We start from the raw sequence: 22,783 nt of genomic DNA on the forward strand, positions 1-22,783 counted from the left end.
GGGCGGCACAGTGGCACAGCAGTTAACACTGCTGCCGCACAGCGCCAGGGACCCAGGTTCAACTCCCACCTCAGGCAGACTGTCTGCGTGGAGTTTGCACATTTTCCCTGTGTCTGTGTGGGTTTCCTCCGGGTGCTCCGGTTTCCTCCCACAGTCCAAAAATGTGCAGATTAGGTGAATTGGCCACGCTAAATTGCCCGTAGTGTTAGGTGAAGGGGTAGATGTAGGGAATGGGTCTGGGTGGGTTGCTCTTCGGAGGGTCGGTGTGGACTTGTTGGGTCGAAGGGCCTGTTTCCACACTGTAACTAATCTAATCTCATCTACCTTTAATGTGCAATACAGAAATATAAAGAGGAGACAGAATTCTCCCAGTCTCCAAGGGCATTAGCTTCTCTGAAGTTCAACTCCAGAAATACAGGCTGGTCTCAGAGTGCACTGGCAGCCTGTTGCGGTGTTGAACAAACAGCAGAAACCTCACCAAGCATCAATAGCTGGAATAGTGTGTCATCCCTCTTTCCTCCAGCTAATGAAACATACCACTGGCAGACAAAGGGAGCCCATGTATATAAGCCTGCAGTGGTTTTTTTTGTATTTTTAATTGGTTCATGAATGTGGGCAACACTGGCTTAGTGAGCATTTCTTGCTCCTGTGGGCCTGGAGTCACATGTAGGGTTAGGGGGAGGTGAATCAGATGGGATTTTATGACAGTGGTTACATGGTCACCAACAAGCTGGCTTTTTATTTCAGATTTCATTGATTTCAAACCTCACCAACTGCCATGTTGGGAACCAAACTCATCCCTCCAGAACATTATTCCTGGACTCTGGGTTACCCTGACACCATCACCTCCCTCTCATGTTATTTGTTAGATTGTTGAAGTTGCGACATTACCTGAACAGCCTCAGTCTCCACCGCTTTCTTCAGGAGCTGGATATCCTCTGTAGTGGGAGTCTCTGTTTCCATGGAAAACACAGGGCTGACAGCAGATGACTCAATGTACGCACTGGCCTGGAAGAGTTAAAAACAAACATGAATATTGAAGCCTGGATTTAGGTGTGAGCATTCAACTGAAGTAATAACAAACATATCGACAGTGGCTCAGTGGGTAGCACTGCTGCCTCTCAGCACCAGGGACCCAGGTTTGATTCCAGCCTTGGGCGACTGTCTGTGTGGAGTTTGCACATTCTCCCTGTGTCTGCGTGGGTTTCCTCCGGTTTCCTCCCACAGACCATGCTAAGTTGTCCATAGTGTTCAGGGATGTGTAGGTTAGGTCAAGGGAAATGTAGAGTAATAGGGGTGGTGAACGGGTCTAAATGGGATACTCTTTGGAGGGTAGGTTTGGACTTGTTGGGCCTAATGGCCTGTTTCCACACTGTAGTGATTCTATGATATCCAGGGCATCCAAGTTTGAAAAGAAAGATCAGCAGGACAGGAAAATCTGGTGGTGACTGAATGACAAGTACAGAGGAACCTCAAATTATCCATATAATGGATTATCCGAAGGGGATCTCAAGGTCCCGATAAAAACATTACGTCAAAGACCTGTTTCAACCCTGATTGCATCTTTTGTTTACAGGTACAATGATTAAAAACGAGTCACTGAAATGCTACTGAGAACAGTACTGGACAGTCCAGGCACCATCTCTAAATGACTGACCTCACCCCTCGCACTCTCCCCCCACACTTTCCCTAGAGTTCTCCACAGGGGTGAACCCGAAACCCCCCTTCCCCAGATAATCTCTCCAACATTGTCCTGTACAGGGCAGAAGTGGAAACATATCAAAATTTGTGTGCACTATTTGGAGACTTACCCCACAAAAGTAGCAGCAGTCTTGATGTATCGGGGGCGGGGGGGGGGGGTCTCACACACAGCGTGCTTTTGCCTAGTATCCTAAACGGGAAGCAGATTTCACAGAAAACCCCCGAGCCCCAGAGGAAATCAATTAATCAAATAATTACTTATTTTATCGAAATAGTGCCCGCCCATCTCGTTTGGATAATCAAGGTTCCTCTGTACTACCAATTGTTTCCTGCTGTAAAATGTTTGGGAGTGGGATTAAGCCAGCAAAAGGAAAGTGAGTAGCGGTTGAGTCTTACCTCCCATTTTTGAGTTTTATTTTACCTATCCCACCAACTGTATAAAATCACAGCTGATCTGAGCGTAGCCTCGCTATTTTCCTGTCATATCCCCTCAAGGTTTTATCTGTTTATTAAGATCACCTCACCTCTCACTCTTCTAAACTCAAAGATATAGGCCCAATCTGTCTCACCTTTCAATGACAGGTTGCCTTTTCACCATGGAAATTAGTGAAGTGAATCTTCTCTGAACAGCTTATAAATGCAGCGATACATTTCTCTTGAATAGGACAACAAAAATGAGATAGTACTCAAGATATGGTTTTGGCAAGGTCCTGCAGCAATAAATTCCTTAGAACAGATGTATTCCATTGTCCTTGCAATGACCATTAACATTCTATTGCTACTCTCATCACCTGCCATTCCTGCAAACTAGCTTTGTGGTTCATGTACCAGATACCTCTGTACTTCCGAGTTCTGTAATCTCTCTTAATTTAAATAACATATAAAAGGATACCAATTTATGGATGTCTGAATTAAAATCGCTCACACTTGTGAAAGTGATCCTATATGGTTATAATTTTATAGAGACAACATTCCAAGAATTCCCCTACGTACAAACAGCTGCTTTCCATTGTCCCGCGCTGTGTTCTGACTTGTTAACTTGTAAACAGACTCCAGAATTGAACTTCTTTGCAGTCTGGGAACTACCTGTACTGCTGTTCTTCCTGTCAAAGTAGAGGAGTTCATATTTTCCAGCACACTTAACCTATTTAAAGCTTTGTGAAAACTCCCTGCACTCTCGGTACCATCACCAAATATTAGGTCTCTTTGTGATTGATACTTGCCTATTCGGTTTCCATGACTAACCACTCCTCTATCCAGGCTAATATGTTATGCCTTACACACACTTATCTTAAGTAGTAATCTTTGGTATGGTACTAAAGTCAAATGCCTTTTGGAAATCAAAAGTATGCCATCAGCAGGTTCTCCTTTATCTATCTTGCTAGTTACTTGTTCAAATAAATCAATAAGTCAAATATTGACTCCCTTTCACAAAACTATGCAGACTCTGCCCAGTGGTATTAAAATTTTGGAGTGCCCTGTTAGAACCTCTTCAGTAATAGCTTCTGGCAATTTGCCTGTAACAAATTAGGCTAACTACCATATCGTTTTGGGCTTTCTGCCCCCACCCTTCTTGAATAAAAGAGTTATATTTGTTATTTTCCAAGCTGATACGAACTAGATTATCTTCGAAAAGCACATCCAATGCATCAACCACTTCCTGCGACCCTGTCAGACATCTAATGGTTTTTCAGTGCCTTTTGCCTGGCGATTGTAATTGTTTGGAGTTCCTCCTCCTATTTTATTTCTTGATTGAGGTGTTGTTATCAGTGTCTCCTGTAGTGATAGCAGACTACAGGACTATTTCCTTAAATCCTCACACTGAGGACTAATGCTCACTTCAATCTCTCAGTTTTAGAGAGCAACAACACAGAAAAAGACTTTTCAGCCCATCGAGCCTGTGCTGGTCAGCAAGTACCACCTAACTATTCTAATGCTATTTCCCAGTCCTTGGCTGTAGCCTTGTATGCCTTGGCATCACAAGTGCAAATCTAAATACTACGTAAACATGGATATGCTTGCCGAGCTGGGAAGTTGATTTGCAGATGTTTTGTCCCCTGTCTAGGGGCATCTTCAGTGCTTTGGAACCTCCTGTAAAGTGCTGCTATACTGTGTCTTCTGGAATTTGGTTTCATTCCTGCTGCTTCCGGTTGTTCTTTATAGTGGACGGTATATTAGGCCGAAGTCAATGTGTTTGTTGATGGAGCCTGTGGATGGGTGACATTCTTCAAGAAATTCTCTGGCTGTCCTGTGATCGTCGTGTTGTCCAAGTTGACAGCCAGACTTCAACTGTGGTCCTTGTCGTCTGTGTAGGACTACTGGTCATGGCGTTTAGTGGCTTGTTGGTGTTCATGGATGCGGATTGCTCATTGTCTGCCTTTTTCCCCTAGTGTTTACTGCAGTCTTTGCATGGAATCTTGTACACCACATTTATCTTGCACATGATGGGCGTTGGGTCTTTTGTCCTGGTGAGCGTGGCTGTCAGTTTATGGGCATCATGAATCAGAGTGGGCGGAGAAGTCTGGCTGTCAGTTCAGAGACTTTTTTTTATTCTAAGGTAGAGTGGCTAGTGTGTTCATCACATTGTGCCAGACATCTGCAGACGAAGTTGTGTGGATATCTAATCTTAAAGACTCTGTAGAGGTGTTCTTCCCTTTGTAGGTCAGGAGTGCTGCAGTAAGTTGTAGCTCTTTTGAACAGGGTGTATATGCAGCTTCTAGTGTGTTGTGGTGGTTGCTTTTGCTGTTTAGGATCCTGGTCTGTGCGTGTGGCTTTTCTGTACATTGAGCTACTTAAATATTATGAGGGCCTCCACCACCTTTATAGGCAATTAGTTCCAGAATGAACTCCTGTTCCTATCACCCTCTGGATGACAAATATTTTTCTCACATCCTCCAAATCCCCTGCCCTGTACCTCGTAACTATGCCCCCGGACACTGACCCCCTGGACCAAGAGAAACTGAGGACTTTTAGAAACTCCTATCATCTGTTTTACTATTTCTAGTGAGATTTCTCAATTTTCAATTCTCCCTCCCTATTGAGTTAGAATTCTGCAGAACTGTGTTTTTTCAATTTGATACAACATTCAACTTCTCTGCTTTACATGGTGGATCTTTCTTCTCGAGTCTTTCTCACCGAAAAATATGCTTGCTGAGTGTTATGAAATATCTCAAGGGACTGCTGCAGCCTAAGTTTTGACTGAATTTCACAGTCCACTTTAGCCAGAATTACCTTCATACCACTGTAATTGCTCTCACTCAAATTTAAAACCCTTGTCCCCCTTATCACCCTCAAACTGATTGCCAAATTCAATCTTGATATGATCACTTCAAAAGTAATCCAGTAAGAGAGTATGGGTGCTTGGCTGGGAGATATCAAATCCTATAACTCAGCATTAGCCCCAGTGAGTAAAAAATGAGGTCTGCAGATGCTGGAGATCACAGCTGAAAATGTGTTGCTGGTCAAAGCACAGCAGGCCAGGCAGCATCTCAGGAATAGAGAATTCGGCCAGGCAGCATCTCAGGAATAGAGAATTCCTGAGATGCTGCCTGGCCTGCTGTGCTTTGACCAGCAACACATTTTCAGCATTAGCCCCAATGAGTCATAGGCAAAGTCTGACTTCAGGCTGATGACATGGAGATAACTTGCTCTTAGCTTTCTGAATCAGAGGTCAATGGTATGGATACGAATGGTGGCAGAGCCCTCTCCTAATGAGATGTAGAGGCTAGAGAAGAAATTATGGGGGCACTGGCTGATATTCTTTGCATCATCATTAGCTACGGGTGAGATCTCAGAAGACTGGAGGGTAGCGAATGTTGTGCCTTTATTCAAGAAGGGCTGTACAGAAAAGCCTGGTAACTACAGACCTGTAAGCCTAACATCAGTGGTGGGTAAGTTACTTGAGAAGATTCTGATAAGATACATATGCATTTGGAAAGACAGGGTTTGATTAGGAGCAGTCAGCATGGCTTTGAGAGGGGGAGATCATGCCTCACAAATTTGTTAGAGATTTGATAAAGTGACCAGGGAGGTTGATGAGGGCAGGGTGGTAGACATAGTTGATATGGATTTCAGTATAGCCTTTGATAAGGTTCCACATGGTAGGCTGCATGGAATCCAGGTCTAGATGGCAAATTGATAACAAAATTAGCTTGACAGTAGGAAGCAGAGGGTAACAATGAAAGGATCCTTGTCAGACTGGAGGCCGAGACCGAGACTAGTGGAGTGTTTCAGGGGTCGGTGCTAGGCCCATTACAGTTTGTTATCTATATCAATGATTTGGATGAGAATGTACAAGGCATGATTAGTAAGTTGACCGATGATACTAAAATAGGCGGTATTGTGGACAGTGAGGAAGGTTGTCAGAAATTGCAGGACCATAACCAACTGAGGAAGAGGGCAGAGAAATGGCAAATGGAATTTAATATACGCAAATGTGAGGTCTTACACTTTGTACAGTCAAATCAAGGTAGGAGTTTCATGGTGAATAGTAGGGCCTTAAAGTGTGTAGTGGAACAGAGGGATCTTGGAGCTCAGGTTCACAGTTCTCTGAAAGTGGAGTCACAGGTCGACAGGGCAGTGAAGGCAGCTTTTGGCACACTGGCCTTCATCAGTCAGGTCATCGAGTATAGAAGTTGGGAAGTTACTTTGCTGTTGTACAGGACATTGGTGAGGCTGCCACTGGAGTAGTGTATTCAATTTTGGTCATCTTGCTACAGGAAGGATGTTATTAAACTGGAAAGAGTGCATAAACAATTTACGAAGATGTTGCCTGGACTCAATGGTCTGAGTCATAGGGAGAGGCCAGACAAGCTATGACTCTTCTTTAGAGCATAGGAGACTGAGGGGGGACCTTATAGAAGGTGTGTATGATCATGAGGGGCAGGTGAATGCACTCAGTCTTTTTCCCAGTGTTGGGGAACCGAGGACTAGATGGCATCAGTTTAAGATTAGATGAGAAAGAATAAAAGGGAACCGGAGGGGCAATTTTGTTTCTTTTTTACACAGAGGGTGGTACACATATGGAATGAGCTGCCAGCGGAAGTGGTTGAGGTGGGTACATCCTGGTCCTTGGATGCTGCCTGACCTACTGTGCTTTAACCAGCAACACATTTTCAAGAGGTGGGTACATTAACAACATTTAAAAGGCATTTGGACAAAAACATGGATAGGAAAAGATTAGAAGGACATGGACAAGTGCAGGGAAATGCGGTTCGTGTGGATGGACATTTTGGTCAGCATGGATCAGTTTGGGCCAAAGGGCTTGTCTCCGTGCTGTGGGACTCTATGATAGGTTGTGAGTGATCTTTACTCCGAGGAAAGTTCTCGCCATCTCCACCTCAGCACCATTGATACAGAAAGGGTGTGTCCTCCAATCTGCTTCCTAAAGTCAATGACCAGCTCCTTCGTTTTGCTGACATGGAGAGAGAAATTGTCTTCTTTACATTGTGCCACTAAGCTTTCTTGTCCTGTATTTTGTCTCGTCGTTGTTTGAGACCCAATCCATTCGACAAGAGTCCACACCATCCCACCGAAGAACATCCCACCTAGACCCTCATAAGGAAGAGCATTTAAACAGGCGATCACTTATTTAGAATGAGCCCTAGTTCTCGATTCACAAAGAGTAAACACTATTTCCATATTCACCATCTTATGTTGCTGTATGTCTCACTTTGGATTTGGATTTCAAAACAATCACAGGTGGAAAGAGGTCAGTCCTTTGAAGGCTTTTCAAAATAAAACCTGAAAGTTAATTTGGACAGCCAGACTACTGCGACCACTAGGACTCATAACAGCACACAAACCAACAGCCACTCTCAGACAACAACTCACCAGAACGAAGGACCCGATACCCAGCATGAGCAAAACCAATGTAGTGTACGAAATCCTATGCAAGGACTGCACAAAACACTACACAGGACAAACAGGAAGACAGCTAACAACCCGCATCCATGAACATCAACTAGCCATGAAATGACACGACCAGCTATCCTTAGTAGCCACACACGCAGATGACAAGCAACATGAATTTGACTGGGACAACACTACTATTATAGGACAAGCCAAACAGAGAACAGCCAGGGAATTCCTAGAGGCATGGCACTCATCCACAGATTCAATCAATAAGCACATCGACCTGGACCCAATATACCGACCACTGCAACGGACAGCTGGAACGGACAACCAGAAGCGGCAGATTCAAACCACTACAAATGCCGGAGGAAAGATCACAGAAGCGCTTCACAAGAGGCTCCCAAGCACTGAGGATGTCACCTGGACAGGGGACGAAACGTCTGCAACACAAATTCCCAGCTCGGCGAACAGAACCACAAGTTGTACAAAGCTAAGGCCCCAGCATGGATTCAGAGGGTAAACACATCACATTTTGACAACTAATAAATGCCCAGTTAAGACTATTCTATTTCCCATGAACAAGCCAAGCTTTTATCCATGGTAATAGGTTTCTCCCAACACCATAAACCTTTAGTGTTCCATAATAACCTTCGACACTGTACCTCACCATGCACCTTCTGGAAACACAAATGCAGTACATGCATATCAGTCTCTTTATCTGAAGCACTATGTAACCTCAAAGGAGTAATAAACTGGTTAAAATTTCTGTTTCACTAAACCACGCTGACACTTCCTGACTAATCTGAACTCCAAGTGCCCTGCTATAATGACTTTAACAACAGTTTTTTTCTGAATAAGGTCCTCTTGAATAAGTGAATAAACCTGCACTATTTTCCATTTCTATTGGAACCTTCTTTGAATCTAGACAATTCTGGAAAATCAAAACCAATCAATTATTACACTAATGACTCTTAAGACACTATAATGAAGTCTACCGGGACTCAGGAACTTTTTAGCCTGTAGCTTCTTCTATAATGAAGGCAGATGCAAAATACCTGCTGAATCCAAGTCATTTATTGAAACCTCAATCATATCGTGATGCCCATTCCAGTGCATCTTTCAAACATATCCACTGCACCCCAAAACGATAAGGGCAGCAAGTACATGGAAGCATCTTCTGCATGTTCTTCTCTAAGCCATACTTGACTTGAAAATATATTGCTGGTTTTTTTGTGGCTGCTGGGACAAAATTCTGGAACTTCCTGTCCAACTGTATAGTTTACGAGCACACGACACAGATCACGACCAGAATTACATGATTATTTGGGATGAGCAATGACTGCTGACCATATCCCTAAGAATTTTTTTTAAAAAGAAAACAACCTTTTCACAACAAGGTCTGGCTGGACAACAGACCATTGGATTCTGCAGACACCTGAAAAAACTGCTCTCTTATAGAAAGATGGAAAACTGGAGAAGGAAACAATTTGGCCTTTTGAGTCTACTCCACCATTGAATATAGCCAGGCCTGATCATCCAACTCAGCACTTTGTTCCCCACTTTCGCTCTCATACCCTCTGATGTCTTCAACCTTAACAGCTATATCTAATTCCTTCTTGAAAACACTCAATGCTTTCCGTTGCAGAGAATTCCACAGTCTCGCCACTCTGGGTGAAGAAATTCCTCCTCATCAGAGTCTAAATGAATGATAGTGACCCTTAGTTCTGAAGTCCTTGGTCATTTTTACAAAGTGGAGATTGACTCCCCTCGGTGACCTAAAAACACCTAAAGACGAGCATCTTGCCCCATAATCTGTAAAAAGTGAGAGAGAAGTGGTGTAACATGCTTTTCAGAAACTTCTAGTTGTAAAATAAAGTAAATCCCTGACACTCACTTTAAAATCAACAAATAACAATTTATTTATCTAATTCTAACAGTTGGGAATGCCTTCTGTTGTTGGTACCATTATTATTTAGGAAGTGCTTTCTCTATGACATAGAGGTAGCTGGGAGAGGGAGAGGGAGAGGGAGAGGGAGATAGCACGAGAGCGAAAGCGATGACATCCATTATCTCTGCCAGATAGCAGCTTGGTCTGGAGGTCTTTGTCCAACTGCCTCTTCTTTTATACCCCTGATGACATATCAATATTTCTTACAATAGAATTGGTCCTACATTGTCAAAACCATCACACCTAAATTGAACAGGTTTTTTGGCATCTAAGCACCTGGTAAAAATTGGCTGAATTCCAATGACTACTGTCTTGGTTAAAAACCTGCTGCTTGCTCCACTAACTGTATAGCTTTTCAATACAAATGTTTCAAGTTTGGGTGCTCTGTGTACTTTGAAACTTTCAAGCTGCTGCTCGCAGATGTCCATTTTAAGTCGCTAAGCAATGAAATAGCACATGATCTTTTAAAGGGACTATGCAATGCTTTCCTCATTTTATAATTTTACAAACACCAAATTCTAACTTCCTACCTCCCAATCTACTCCACTCAATTTTTCTTTTCAACTGTGTAACAGTCCTCAGGAACATTCTTCCTGCATTTGCCCTGTTTCGATCAGTTAAAAAAACTTTAATAGGTTTTTGAGCTCACCCCCTCATTCTTCTGAACTCCCAGTAAACATAGTCTGAACCAATCCAGTCTCTTGTCACACTTCAGTCCTACCATTTCAAGAACAGGCTGGTTCCAGGATGACTGACATCTTGTTTTTACTACAGATTTCTCCTGAAATACACTGTCCATTTTTCTTAATGGTCATCAAGTTTGACAAGCTCGTGGCTTTTTTTTTCACTATGAATGGAACCATCCAACAAGCTGCCGCTGTTACTTTTCTTCCTCCTCACAGCTCAGAGAAAACTTACCTGAAGCCCTTTCCGGGGTGGTTTCCTTCTCAGGTTTACTTTCCATCTCGGTTCTCCAAGCTCTTGTAATACAGAAGTCCCACCTCCTGCTCTCTCAATCTTGTTCCCAATGAAAGAACGATTGCCTAACCTCCTTTTCTGGTCCACATGTTATTAATGACTAATAATATATCTCCCCTTAGACATACCTTTCCACCACCTACTTCCAACCTGCTGTCATAACCCCTCTCAAAACAAGACAAAAAACAAAATCCCTTAACCCCATCCTCAAATTACCAGGCCAATCTCAATCTATCTTTCTATTCCAAAGGACATGCTGCTTCCCAAGTCTGATCTCATTTTTCTAAGAGCTCTATGTTTTACTTCTTTCATTCTGCACAGCCACAATACCAAACTGCTCTCAAAGTCACTATGGGACTGCGGCAAAGATAAAATACCTCACCCCGTTATTTGGTTGAAAGCAGGTCAATCAGTTGACCACACCACCCTCTAACATTACTTGTGGCAACAGCCAGCTTGGTGGGACTGCACCACCCAGTTCCATTCTTATCTGATGAACTGCAGCCAGAGAGTCACCTGCAATGCTTTTTCTTCTCTTTTCAGAAGACTCTCTCTGGTGTAATCCAAGGGTTCATCCTAAGGCCCCCACTTATTTCTAACATATATACTGATCCTCTGTCACCTCATGAGTGATAGCTCTATCGCACCTCCATCTCTCAAATCTGTTTGGAATTATATGAAGACATTGCCTTTCATTTTAACTGCAAACTGTATTTTCTTGCAAAGGACTCAGTTTTTCTCCTCAGGGAACTGCTTGGGACTGAACTAGATTATCGCAGTCTTTAACCATCTTTAACCTCAGAAGTGAGCTTTGACCATCACTAAACTAAAACTATTTTCATTCCTGTTGCAGCTAACTGCTATTGTCTCTAGACTTTGCAATGTCAACTGCTAACTTCTACCGTCCATAATGTTGACATAAGCCAAATCCTCTGCTGTCCATGCCCAAACCTGCAGTAAAGTCCCAAACTCTTCATCTGTACTAATTCACAATTAATCAATACTTTAATCTTAAAATATCGAATTGCTTTCAAATAGCTCTGTGTTCTCTCCTCATCTTTGCAATCTGCCAAAGCTTCAAACCCAGAAATAATCAGCTCTCATTTGATTCCTGTCTTTTTAATGTTCCCATGTTAAATCAGTTCAGCACTAAAAGAATGCCTTTAAATGCCTAAATCCTAATCTCTGGAATTCCCCCTAAACACCTCTGTGTCTATTCATTTCCTCCTTGAAGTGAAAATCTGCTTCTTCAACCAAGTTTTTGGTCACCTGCCCCGACAATTCCTTATGTAAAACTGCATGGAATTTTGCTCTTCCGAAGCATCTTTGGACATTTACATCAAAGATGCTTTATAAAAAACAAGCTGTTACTGTTAAATTACTAGATAGTTATTGGAAGCAAGAAATCTGCTTTATCATCACCTCCCTCAAAATACTGGAACTCCCTTTCTAACACTGATGTACCTATACCATGTGTTCTGCAGCAGTTCAAGCTGCTGGCTCATTCTCAAGGAAAGCTACAGGAGAGGAAATGTACACTAGCATTCTAAGCATCAGTGTCCCAAAATGAAATTTAAAGAAATAAGGAGCGTGAAGGCTCAAATTCATATTTGCACATCGCTGCCCAGCTGAGCGTGGAACAGTGACAGAAGCCAGTTGTCCTGGATTAGTTCTGGTTTTGGGCAACCAGATCTGTCAAATCTCACTGCTTAACCCTGTCCTCCCTCACTCTGCACAGGCAGAAACTGACTTTTAGATCAATCTGTACGCACTAGAACATACCATAAGACCACAAGCAACAGGTATGTTCGTCCCTCGAGCCTGCTCCACTATTCAGGATCTTGGCTGAACTGCCATTCCTCATGCCCATTTTCCTACCCTTTCACTGTAGCCCTTGATCTGTTTGTCTCATCAAGAAATATCACAAGGTCCCCACAGTCCCACAGTTCTCTGTGGCAAGAAGCTCCAAAGATACTGAACCCTCAGAAGAAATTCCTCATCTCAATCTTCAATTAGCACCATCCTAATGGATCTTCTCCAAACTGTCTTCAATAAATTTCTTAAATTAGGACCAAAACTCTTCAGTATTCCAGATATGACCTCATCAGCATCTTATACAATTGCAGTAAGATGTTCCTACTCTCATAATTTAACCCTTGTGAAATAAGGGCCAACATCCCATTCACCTTCCTGATTTACCTGTGCGCTAACTTTCTGTTTTTCATGGCATTGGAGGTGCCCATATTTGAGACAAAATGCTGGACAAACCGATTAAAAGCCTACTCCAGCATTTAAGTGAAACAATGGTACCTTTGAGAAGGGATTATTCCGAGGCAAGAGGGAACATTACACTCAAGTATCTGCAAGGAGTGTTGATAGAGTCAGCATTGATAAGAAATGTCCAAAAACAGACAGCCTGAAGGTTTGTAACAAACACAGATGAACTAATGAGACCATGGCCAGTAAAGATCTGAAGGGTTAAACAAATTCATTAAACTACAAGTGATTGATTCTAACCTCATTAATGAAAGGATGTTGTCCCATTAGGGAAAAAGAATCAGTCAAAATAAGCACAATAAATCTCTGTCCATAAGACAGTCAGCTTAAACTCATCATGCTGGACTGAAAACAACAGCTAAGGGTATTTTGTAGTTATCAGTTTTCTTAAAAAATTATTCATAATATTAAGAAATAGATTCTAATTAAAGAATTTTTATGATAATCACAGATAGATTCCAACGAAATTATAGTTACAAGTACAGTCAGTTCTGTTCTAGTGCAATCTCGTGTTATAAGAAACTTGCACAATAGCCGTGCCGCTTAAACTAACGGGGCCAGAATGGGGTTATAACCAATACAGGGAAGGAAAGTTCACATTCTACAAATGACATTCGAAATTCTTGAATTACGTTAAAGCCACTTCCTGTTGAAGAAACACGCGTTATAGCAGAACCGACTGGACACAACAAGATACACTGATAACTAAAAACCATTAGGGGGTAAAAAGATTCAAAGAGATGCGAAAATTAGTTCATTTCGCCCAGCATATGCTGGAAGAACTAGATTGCTTGTAACTTATTAGGCTGAAGAGTGCTAACAGTAGAGGTAATTATAAATCCTTATATATAAAACTTCATAATAGAAATTAATATTATGAATATTATAATAACTAGAACCAGATATCTTTTTGTGTTTTTTACATAATTAGGACAATGGGGAAAGTACAGAAGGAGTAACAGAATTTGTTAGAGATAACAAAGGAATACAATGGACAACAGAATTCAAGCAGTCCTCAGAGATAAGCAAGTCTGGGACACGTTTGAAGGACGTGTGGGCGGCACGGTGGTTAGCACTGCTGCCTCACAGCGCCAGAGACCCGGGTTCAATTCCCGCCTCAGGCAACTGTCTGTGTGAAGTTTACATATTCTCCCACTGTCAACGTGGGTTTCCTCAGGGTGCTCTGGTTTCCTCCCACAGTCCAAAAATGCGCAGGTTAGGTGAATTGGCCATGCTAAACTGCCCACAGTGTTAGGTGAAGGGGTAAATGTCGGGGAATGGGTCTGGGTGCGTTGCTCTTTGGAGGATCGGTGTGGACTTGTTGGGCCAAAGGGCCAGTTTCCATACTGTAAGTAATGTAAGTGTACAGCCAGTAATTTTGAAATGCGAATTAATAGGATGAATAGAAGGATCAAGGCCTGGAGATTACAATGTCTGTTAAACATCACAAGATCATGGAAATCTAGGACTGTCCACAGGAGTGCCCATTATCGATTAGGTGTTTCACAGCACGGAATATATAGAAAAAGAGGAAAGGTACAGTGATCACGTTGTAATACAAAATGTATAAAAATATTGTATTTCACTGTTAAAGCCACAGCATCACTGGTCTCTCTTCCAATCTAAGCTGAAGGTTAATAGAAAACTACATCCCCACGTCAGAGGCCAGATCCAAGGTGAATCTATCCCTCTCCCTGCATAAACCAGTGATCACTTGAATTGGAATAAAATCTGCCACGTGCCTGAATCCGGTCTGCATTGAGATTTTTGTCCTCGTTTGGGGTTTTACATGCATAAGTAACCCCAACTCCCTTTGTGTTACAGCTTTCTGTAGTTTTTCTCTATTTAAATAATATTCAGTTCGTTTTCCCTTCCAAAATTAACTTCACATTTTACTCTAATTGTCAACTTTTTTTTCTAATTAATCTATCAATACCTTTCTGTGAGTTGTCTCTCTATCATGACCTGCTTTTCCACCTATTTTTCTGTCATGTGTAAATTTGGCTACATCCACTTCCTTCTTACAAGTCACTAACATATGTTAACAGTAGTGGTCCCAGCACTGGTCCCAATAGAATCCCACTCGTTACAGACCAACAACCAGAAAAAATCCACTTTATCTCCACTCACTGTTTCCTCTCCATTAGCCATTTTTCTATTCACACCAATATACTACCTCCAATACCTTGGACTCTTATGATTTAAGGGTAAAAAAGGTCTGCAGATGCTGGAGATCACAGCTGAAAATGTGTTGCTGGTTAAAGCACAGCAGGTTAGGCAGCATCCAAGGAACAGGAAATTCGACATTTCGGACATAAGCCCTTCATCAGGAATGAGGAGAGTATGCCAAGCAGGCTAAGATAAAAGGTAGGGAGGAGGGACTTGGGGGAGGGGCGATGGAGATGTGATAGGTGGAAGGAGGTCAAGGTGAGGGCGATAGGTTGGAGTGGGGTGGGGGCGGAGAGGTCAGGAAGAAGATTGCAGGTTAGGAGGGCGGTGCTGAGTTGAGGGAACCGACTGAGACAAGGTGGGGGGAGGGGAAAATGAGGAAACTGGAGAAATCTGAGTTCATTCCTTGTGGTTGGAGGGTTCCCAGGCGGAAGATGAGGCGCTCCTCCTCCAGCCGTCGTGTTGTTATGTTCTGCCGGTGGAGGAGTCCAAGGACCTGCATGTCCTCGGTGGAGTGGGAGGGAGAGTTAAAGTGTTGAGCCACGGGGTGGTTGGGTTGGTTGGTCCGGGCGTCCCAGAGGTGTTCTCTGAAGCGTTCTGCAAGTAAGCGGCCCGTCTCCCCAATATTGAGGAGGCCACATCGGGTGCAGCGGATGCAATAGATGATGTGTGTGGAGGTACAGGTGAACTTGTGGCGGATATGGAATGATCCCTTGGGGCCTTATCCACCCTCGATCTATTTATAGCCAACTGCCGCCGCGACATTAACCGACTCAACCTGTCCACCCCACTCACCCACTCCAACCTCTCACCCTCAGAACATGCAGCCCTCCACTCCCTCCGCTCCAACCCCAACCTCACCATCAAACTGACAGACAAGGGAGGCGCGGTAGTAGTTTGGCGCACCGCCTTTATACCGCTGAGGCCAAACGCCAGCTCGCGGACACCTCCTCTTATCGCCCCCTTGACCACGACCCCACCTCCCACCACCAAACCATCATCTCCCAGACCATCCATAACCTCATCACCTCAGGGGATCTCCCATCCACCACCTCCAACCTCATAGTCCGACAACCCCGCACCGCCCGTTTCTACCTCCTGCCCAAAATCCACAAACCTGACTGCCCCGGCTGACCCATTGTCTCAGCCTGCTCCTGCCCCACCGAACTCATCTCCGTGTACCTCGACATGGTTCTGTCCCCTTTAGTCCAAGAACTCCCCACCTACGTTCGGGACACCACCCACGCCCTCCACCACCTCCAGGATTTGCGCTTCCCCGGTCCCCAACGCCTTATTTTCACGATGGACATCCAGTCCCTGTACACCTCCATCCCCCATCACGAAGGACTCAAAGCCCTCCGCTTCTTCCTTTCCCGCCGCACCAACCAGTACCCTTCCACTGACACCCTCCTTCGACTGACTGAACTGGTCCTCACCCTGAATAACTTCTCTTTTCAATCCTCCCTCCAAACTAAAGGAGTTGCCATGGGCACCCGCATGGGACCCAGCTATGCCTGTCTCTTCGTAGGATATGTGGAACAGTCCATCTTCCGCAACTACACTGGCACCACCCCCCACCTTTTCCTCCGCTACATCGATGACTGTATTGGCGCTACCTCGTGCTCCCACGAGGAGGTTGAACAGTTCATCAGCTTTACTAACACCTTCCATCCCGACCTCAAATTCACCTGGACTGTCTCAGACTCCTCCCTCCTCTTCCTAGACCTTTCCATTTCTATCTTGGGCGACCGACTCAACACAGACATCTACTATAAACCGACTGACTCCCACAGCTACCTGGACTACACCTCCTCCCACCCTGCCCCCTGTAAAAACTCCGTCCCATATTCCCAATTCCTTCGTCTCCGCCGCATCTGCTCCCAGGAGGACCAGTTCCAACACCGCACAGCCCAGATGGCCTCCTTCTTCAAGGACCGCAGATTCCCCCCAGACGTAATCGACAATGCCCTCCACCGCATCTCCTCCACTTCCCGCTCCTCCGCCCTTGAGCCCCGCTCCTCCAACCGCCACCAAGACAGATCCCCCCTGGTTCTCACCTACCACCCCACCAACCTCCGTATACAACGTATCATCCGCCGTCATTTCCGCCACCTCCAAACGGACCCCACCACCAGGGATATATTTCCCTCCCCTCCCCTATCAACGTTCCGCAAAGACCACTCCCTTCGTGACTCCCTCGTCAAGTCCACACCCCCCACCAACCCAACCTCCACTCCCGGCACCTTCCCCTGCAACCGCAGGAAATGTAAAACTTGCGCCCACACCTCCTCCCTCACTTCCCTCCAAGGCCCCAAGGGATCATTCCATATCCGCCACAAGTTCACCTGTACCTCCACACACATCATCTATTGCATCCGCTGCGGCCTCCTCTATATTGGGGAGACAGGCCGCTTGCTTGCGGAACGCTTCAGAGAACACCTCTGGGACGCCCGGACCAACCAACCCAACCACCCCGTGGCTCAACACTTAAACTCTCCCTCCCACTCCACCAAGGACATGCAGGTCCTTGGACTCCTCCACCGGCAGAACATAACACGACGGCTGGAGGAGGAGCGCCTCATCTTCCGCCTGGGAACCCTCCAACCACAAGGAATGAACTCCGATTTCTCCAGTTTCCTCATTTTCCCCTCCCCCCACCTTGTCTCAGTCGGTTCCCTCAACTCAGCACCGCCCTCCTAACCTGCAATCTTCTTCCTGACCTCTCCGCCCCCACCCCACTCCGGCCTATCACCCTCACCTTGACCTCCTTCCACCTATCACATCTCCATCGCCCCTCCTCTAAGTCCCTCCTCCCTACCTTTTATCTTAGCCTGCTTGGCACACTCTCCTCATTCCTGATGAAGGGCTTATGCCCGAAATGTCGAATTTCCTATTCCTTGGATGCTGCCTGACCTGCTGTGCTTTAACCAGCAACACATTTTCAGCTCTTATGATTTAACCCCTTGTGCGGTACCTTGCTAAATGCTCATTTGAAGTGCAATACTGGTTTGCCCTCAACCTTCCTAAAACAAAACTCAGTCAATCAGAATTTCCTTTTTCATGAAACCATGACGACTCTGCTTGAATAGATTATTATTTGCCAAATGTTATGCCAATATTTCCTTAGTTATTGATTTCAACACATTTCTAACAATAGACATCAGCTATAGTTACCCACGTTTTGCCTCCCCCGTCATTTTAGATAAAAGGTGTCCCATTTTGAATAGAGGTGTCACATTAACAGTTTTCCAATCCTTCAGTACTTTTTCAGAGTCAAGGATTACAAACAATGCATCCACCATATCTGTAGCTATCTCTTTTAGGATCCTAGGATGCAAGCCATTAGGGCCAGGAACTTAGCAGCCTTTAGCCCCATTAGACTTGCATTTATTTAATATTGTCACTTGTACGTATACATAGTGAAAAGCACAATGTCACCACATTCTGGTGCTTTCTGGATTACAGAATAAGTTTACTGAATAAATTATTAAATTAATATTACTAAAACTGACAAAGCTTCAAAGGTTCATCTTTCCCTCTCTATGCTCCTCTAGTTGCTGCCATCAGACATCACTCCCGACAATGCGCTTCCTTTCTTGCCGCTACCAGTGCTGTCACTTCAGCGTTGACCTGCCAGCATTCCACGGTCACGCTGTACAGGTTCTGCATCTCCTCCAATGCTGGACATTGTCTGACAGGCCCTGGCTGGTCTTCCAATGCCACCAAGCCGAGTTGGAGTGGGGATGGAGACATGCAGGGGCCCAGACTCACACAGAAGGACAGCAGGAAGTGGCCCCAAGGCAACCAAGGCCAAACAAAAGCAAAACATATGACTGAGCTACCAAGGCAGAAAGATGGCGAACTATGTGGTTGCAGCTAGACCCAATGCATGAGCCCAATGAGTGGTCGAGCCCTGTGCTCAGGAGCCGAACGCTGCTGTCCCCACTATCATGTCAAACTAGACACGAACTTGTCTAGTATTAATTTTTTTTTTAGTGAGAGTACAGCAAACTCCCACTTCCTCCAGGCCAAAAGGGGTAGTCATGGGCACACGTATGGGCCCCAGCTATGTCTGTCTCCTTGTTGGCTACATAGAACAGTTGATCTTCTGTAATTACACCGGCACCACTCCCCACCTCTTCCTCCGCTACATTGATGACTGCATTGGTGCCACCTCGTGCTCCTGCGATGAGGTTGAGCAATTCATCAACTTCACCAACACATTCCACCCTGACCTTAAATTTACCTGGACCATCTCTGACACTTCCCTCCCCTTCCTGGACCTCTCCATCTCCATTAATGATGACCGACTTGACACTGACATTTTTTTACAAACCCACCGACTCCCACAGCTACCTGGATTACACCTCTTCCCACCCTATCGCTTGCAAAAATGCCATCCCGTATTCCCAATTCCTCCGCCTCCGCCGTATCTGCTCCCAGGAGGACCAGTTCCACCACAGAACACACCAGATGGCCTCCTCCTTTAGAGACCGCAATTTCCCTTCCTACGTGGTTAAAGATGCCCTCAAACGCATCTCGTCCACATACTGCACCTCCACCCTCAGACCCTACCCTTCCAACCGTAACAAGGACAGAACGCCCCTGGTTCTCACCTTCCACCCTACCAACCTTCGCATAAACCAAATCATCCGCCGACATTTCCGCCACCTCCAAAAAGACCCCACCACCAGGGATATATTTCCCTCCCCACCCATTTCCGCCTTCCGGAAAGACCGTTCCCTCCATGACTACCTGGTCAAGTCCACGCCCACCTACAACCGACCCTCCCATCCTCGCACCTTCCCCTGCCACCGCAGGAACTGTAAAACCTGTGCCCACACCTTCTCCCTCACCTCTATCCAAGGCCCTAAAGGAGCCTTCCACATCCATCAAAGTTTTACCTGCAATCAACCACACTGCCCTGTGGCCCAACATTTCAACTCCCACTCCCACTCTGCCGAGGACATGGAGGTCCTGGGCCTCCTTCACCTCCGCTCCCTCACCACCAGTCGTCTGGAGGAAGAACGCCTCATCTTCCGTCTTGGAACACTTCAACCCCAGGGCATCAATGTGGACTTCAACAGCTTCCTCATTTCCCCTTCCCCTACCTCATCCTAGTTCCAAACTTCCAGCTCAGCACTGTCCCCATGACTTGTCCGGACTTGTCTTACCTGCCTATCTCCTTTTCCACCTATCCACTACACCCTCTCCTCCCTGACCTATCACCTTCATCCCCTCCCCCACTCACCCATTGTACTCTATGCTACTCTCTCCCCACCCCCACTCTCCCCTAGCTTATCTCTCCACGCTTCAGGCTCACTGCCTTTATTCCTGAAGGGCTTTTGCCAGAAACGTCGATTTTGCTGCACTTTGGATGCTGCCTGATCTGCTGTGCTCTTCCAGCACCACTAATCCAGCAAACTTTTTATTAACTGGCACCTATGAAAACCAGAATATTCTGACTGATCAAGAGGTTCACAATCCATGTAAAAACACAGTAATAGAAACACTATGCAGGGAGGATGCACACTGTTATGCTTTATTTACAGCATAAATCACTTAAATAATTTTGCAACTTTGCCTTTAATAAAACTTACTAGCAGAGAGCCTTCTCACTCACACCCTCAACTGACTACTCGGACACTGCAATAATACAGTAAACTTCCAGTATTTCAGGTACGTCATTTTTGCCGGTTAAAACAAAGTTTTCTGTATTTCAGATACTAATCCTACAATGCTCCTTGTGAGAAAAGCACTGCAACCACACATTAAAACAACACCTGCATATACAACACCTGCATATACAACCGACACGTTGGCACCCCCAGATTATTCACTTACCAACCAGTGGGGTGGTAGGGAGGAGGGGTTAAGGATTAGTGATGTCATACCTGAGGATTGTGTTGGGCCAGATTCTCAATTTTTTGCCATATCTCCTCACGCTCTTTCAGTTTGAATTTCTCCCTGAAACAAAAAAAGTTTTTTTGGGTTCTGTAATGTTGAGAGGACAAAGATAGGCAATTCCGTAACTCACTCAGATCAACAAATGCTGTCTTAAAAGGATAATGCAACATTTATAGTACCAATTTATATCAGTTCTGCTACAGTGTACACTTCAATTTCTGAGCACTTCATCTTTGTTTGAATATTGAGAAAATACGTAAAGTTCAAACTTGTGCTCATGTTCATTTTTATTTGTTATGAAGGTGAAGGCATGTACTGTACCTTTAAGAGAGAGGATAAGCTAGCAAAGACTGACTGAAAGCATAGAGTGCTGAACTAGGTAACATATGGTTGAAACAATAGCTGGTGTTGCATTGCCATGGAACAAAAACAAATTCCAATTCGGTCAGTTTCAATTATGCCCCAGACACCAAAATCCAATTGAATCTGAATGTAGAGCTTCGGTAACATCAAACCAATCAAATAATCCAATGCTTTGGAGTATAAAACCAGACATTTTGAACAGTTAGGGGAAGAACTGCCAAGAAAACCAACAAGTACAGACTGCTAGCCAAACAGCTCTCTGAAAGGTACCTGTCCATAAAAGAAGTTGTGTAGCAGAAAACTGAAGAACAGATGACCGGTTTTGAAACGGGATTTTTATTTTGTTGGACCAATATTGTAGAGTGGAAGGTAAAAGATAAATTTAAGAGAAAGGAACTGTAAATAGTGGTTTTAAATGTTCTCTGTTGCTCTTAATTGTTAATTTTTACTTTAAGTAGCGAAATCTGGGACAGTTCTTTGCCTCTCAAAATTTAACCGATTATGGCACGAAGTTAGCTTTTGTGTCAGGTTTAAATTAGCAGAGGAGTTTACCCTGTGTCAGATTGCTTTAATGCTGTTACATCAGAGACTGAAACTTAAATTCTCACTGACACACTAATAAGGCTCTATCTTTAAAATCCTTCAGAAGTACAAAGTTAAAATAAGGTAAACTAAATAACCAATAATAGTGGCTTTCTGTGGTTATTCATACTGTGTCAACATACCCAAGGTAGTCTTAATTAACAAGTTAACAGTATCACTTGTTAAATGGAACAATTTTTCCTCTTTTCAGACTGTCTTGTGCACAGCACTCTCTTCAAGGCAAATTACCTTAAGACTGAACAGGGCCTATACTTTCAAAGTTGATATTGATTACAAAGAAAAGAAAGAATATCCCAAGGGTTATCAATCTGTGGTGAACCAGATTTTACTCCGTCCAGCACTAAGCAGGATTTAAACAATTGCTGTAATGAGCCAAGAGAAAATGTTACTCAAAAAGCTATGATCTTCACTGTATAAACTAAAAATGTTTTAGTCTCAGTTGTTATATTCACTGTCCTGAAATCGAATGTGCTCACATCACAGGTATCCAAACAGACTAGTAGGCAGTCTGTTCACAAGAATTCAAAACAATCTTGGGTTCCCTATCCAGAAAAGCTATTCATCATTCCATCAGCTCATACACCTAATACTGTAATGTTGTTTACATTACACAGCTTCCAGCAACACCCTCTGCCCAGTAAACCATAAACACACATTCATGTGTAGTTGTGAAATTTGTTGATGACTTGCCTCTTTCAAGTGCAGTAAACAGTGAAGGTAATTGTAAAAATGTTCAAGACAAACAGATTAGTGGGAATAGGAGCAAGGCATATGAAAGTCAATCCAGAAAGCAAGAAATGTTTGAGAAACAATACATGTTAAATGGTCCAATTATAAAATTGTTGCAAGAGGAGACAGACCTACAGCTGTTTGTGCCCAAATCTGTAAAAGCCAGGGAAGGTTAAGCAGTTAATGAAACATGAGATCCTGGACAAGAACAAACTAACCAACAGTACAGTTGGTGGAGGGATGAGAGTTTCTGCC

At 44.2% G+C, this 22,783-nt stretch overlaps 1 protein-coding gene across 1 annotated transcript in view; it reads right to left on the minus strand.

Annotated features, from left to right (window-relative positions):
* ppp2r5d (protein phosphatase 2, regulatory subunit B', delta) overlaps nt 1-22,783 on the minus strand; it is a 165,258-nt gene that overhangs the window by 11,759 nt on the left and 130,716 nt on the right. Inside the window, exons 14-15 of the mRNA XM_060848039.1 lie at nt 20,821-20,893; nt 892-1,008 (exon numbers count right to left, since the gene is read on the minus strand). Coding sequence (XP_060704022.1) covers nt 892-1,008; nt 20,821-20,893 — 190 coding nt within the window. The remainder of the gene's footprint in view (nt 1-891; nt 1,009-20,820; nt 20,894-22,783) is intronic.

The sequence above is a fragment of the Hemiscyllium ocellatum genome, chromosome 3 (genome assembly GCF_020745735.1).
Source record: "Hemiscyllium ocellatum isolate sHemOce1 chromosome 3, sHemOce1.pat.X.cur, whole genome shotgun sequence".
Lineage (NCBI taxonomy): Eukaryota > Metazoa > Chordata > Chondrichthyes > Orectolobiformes > Hemiscylliidae > Hemiscyllium > Hemiscyllium ocellatum.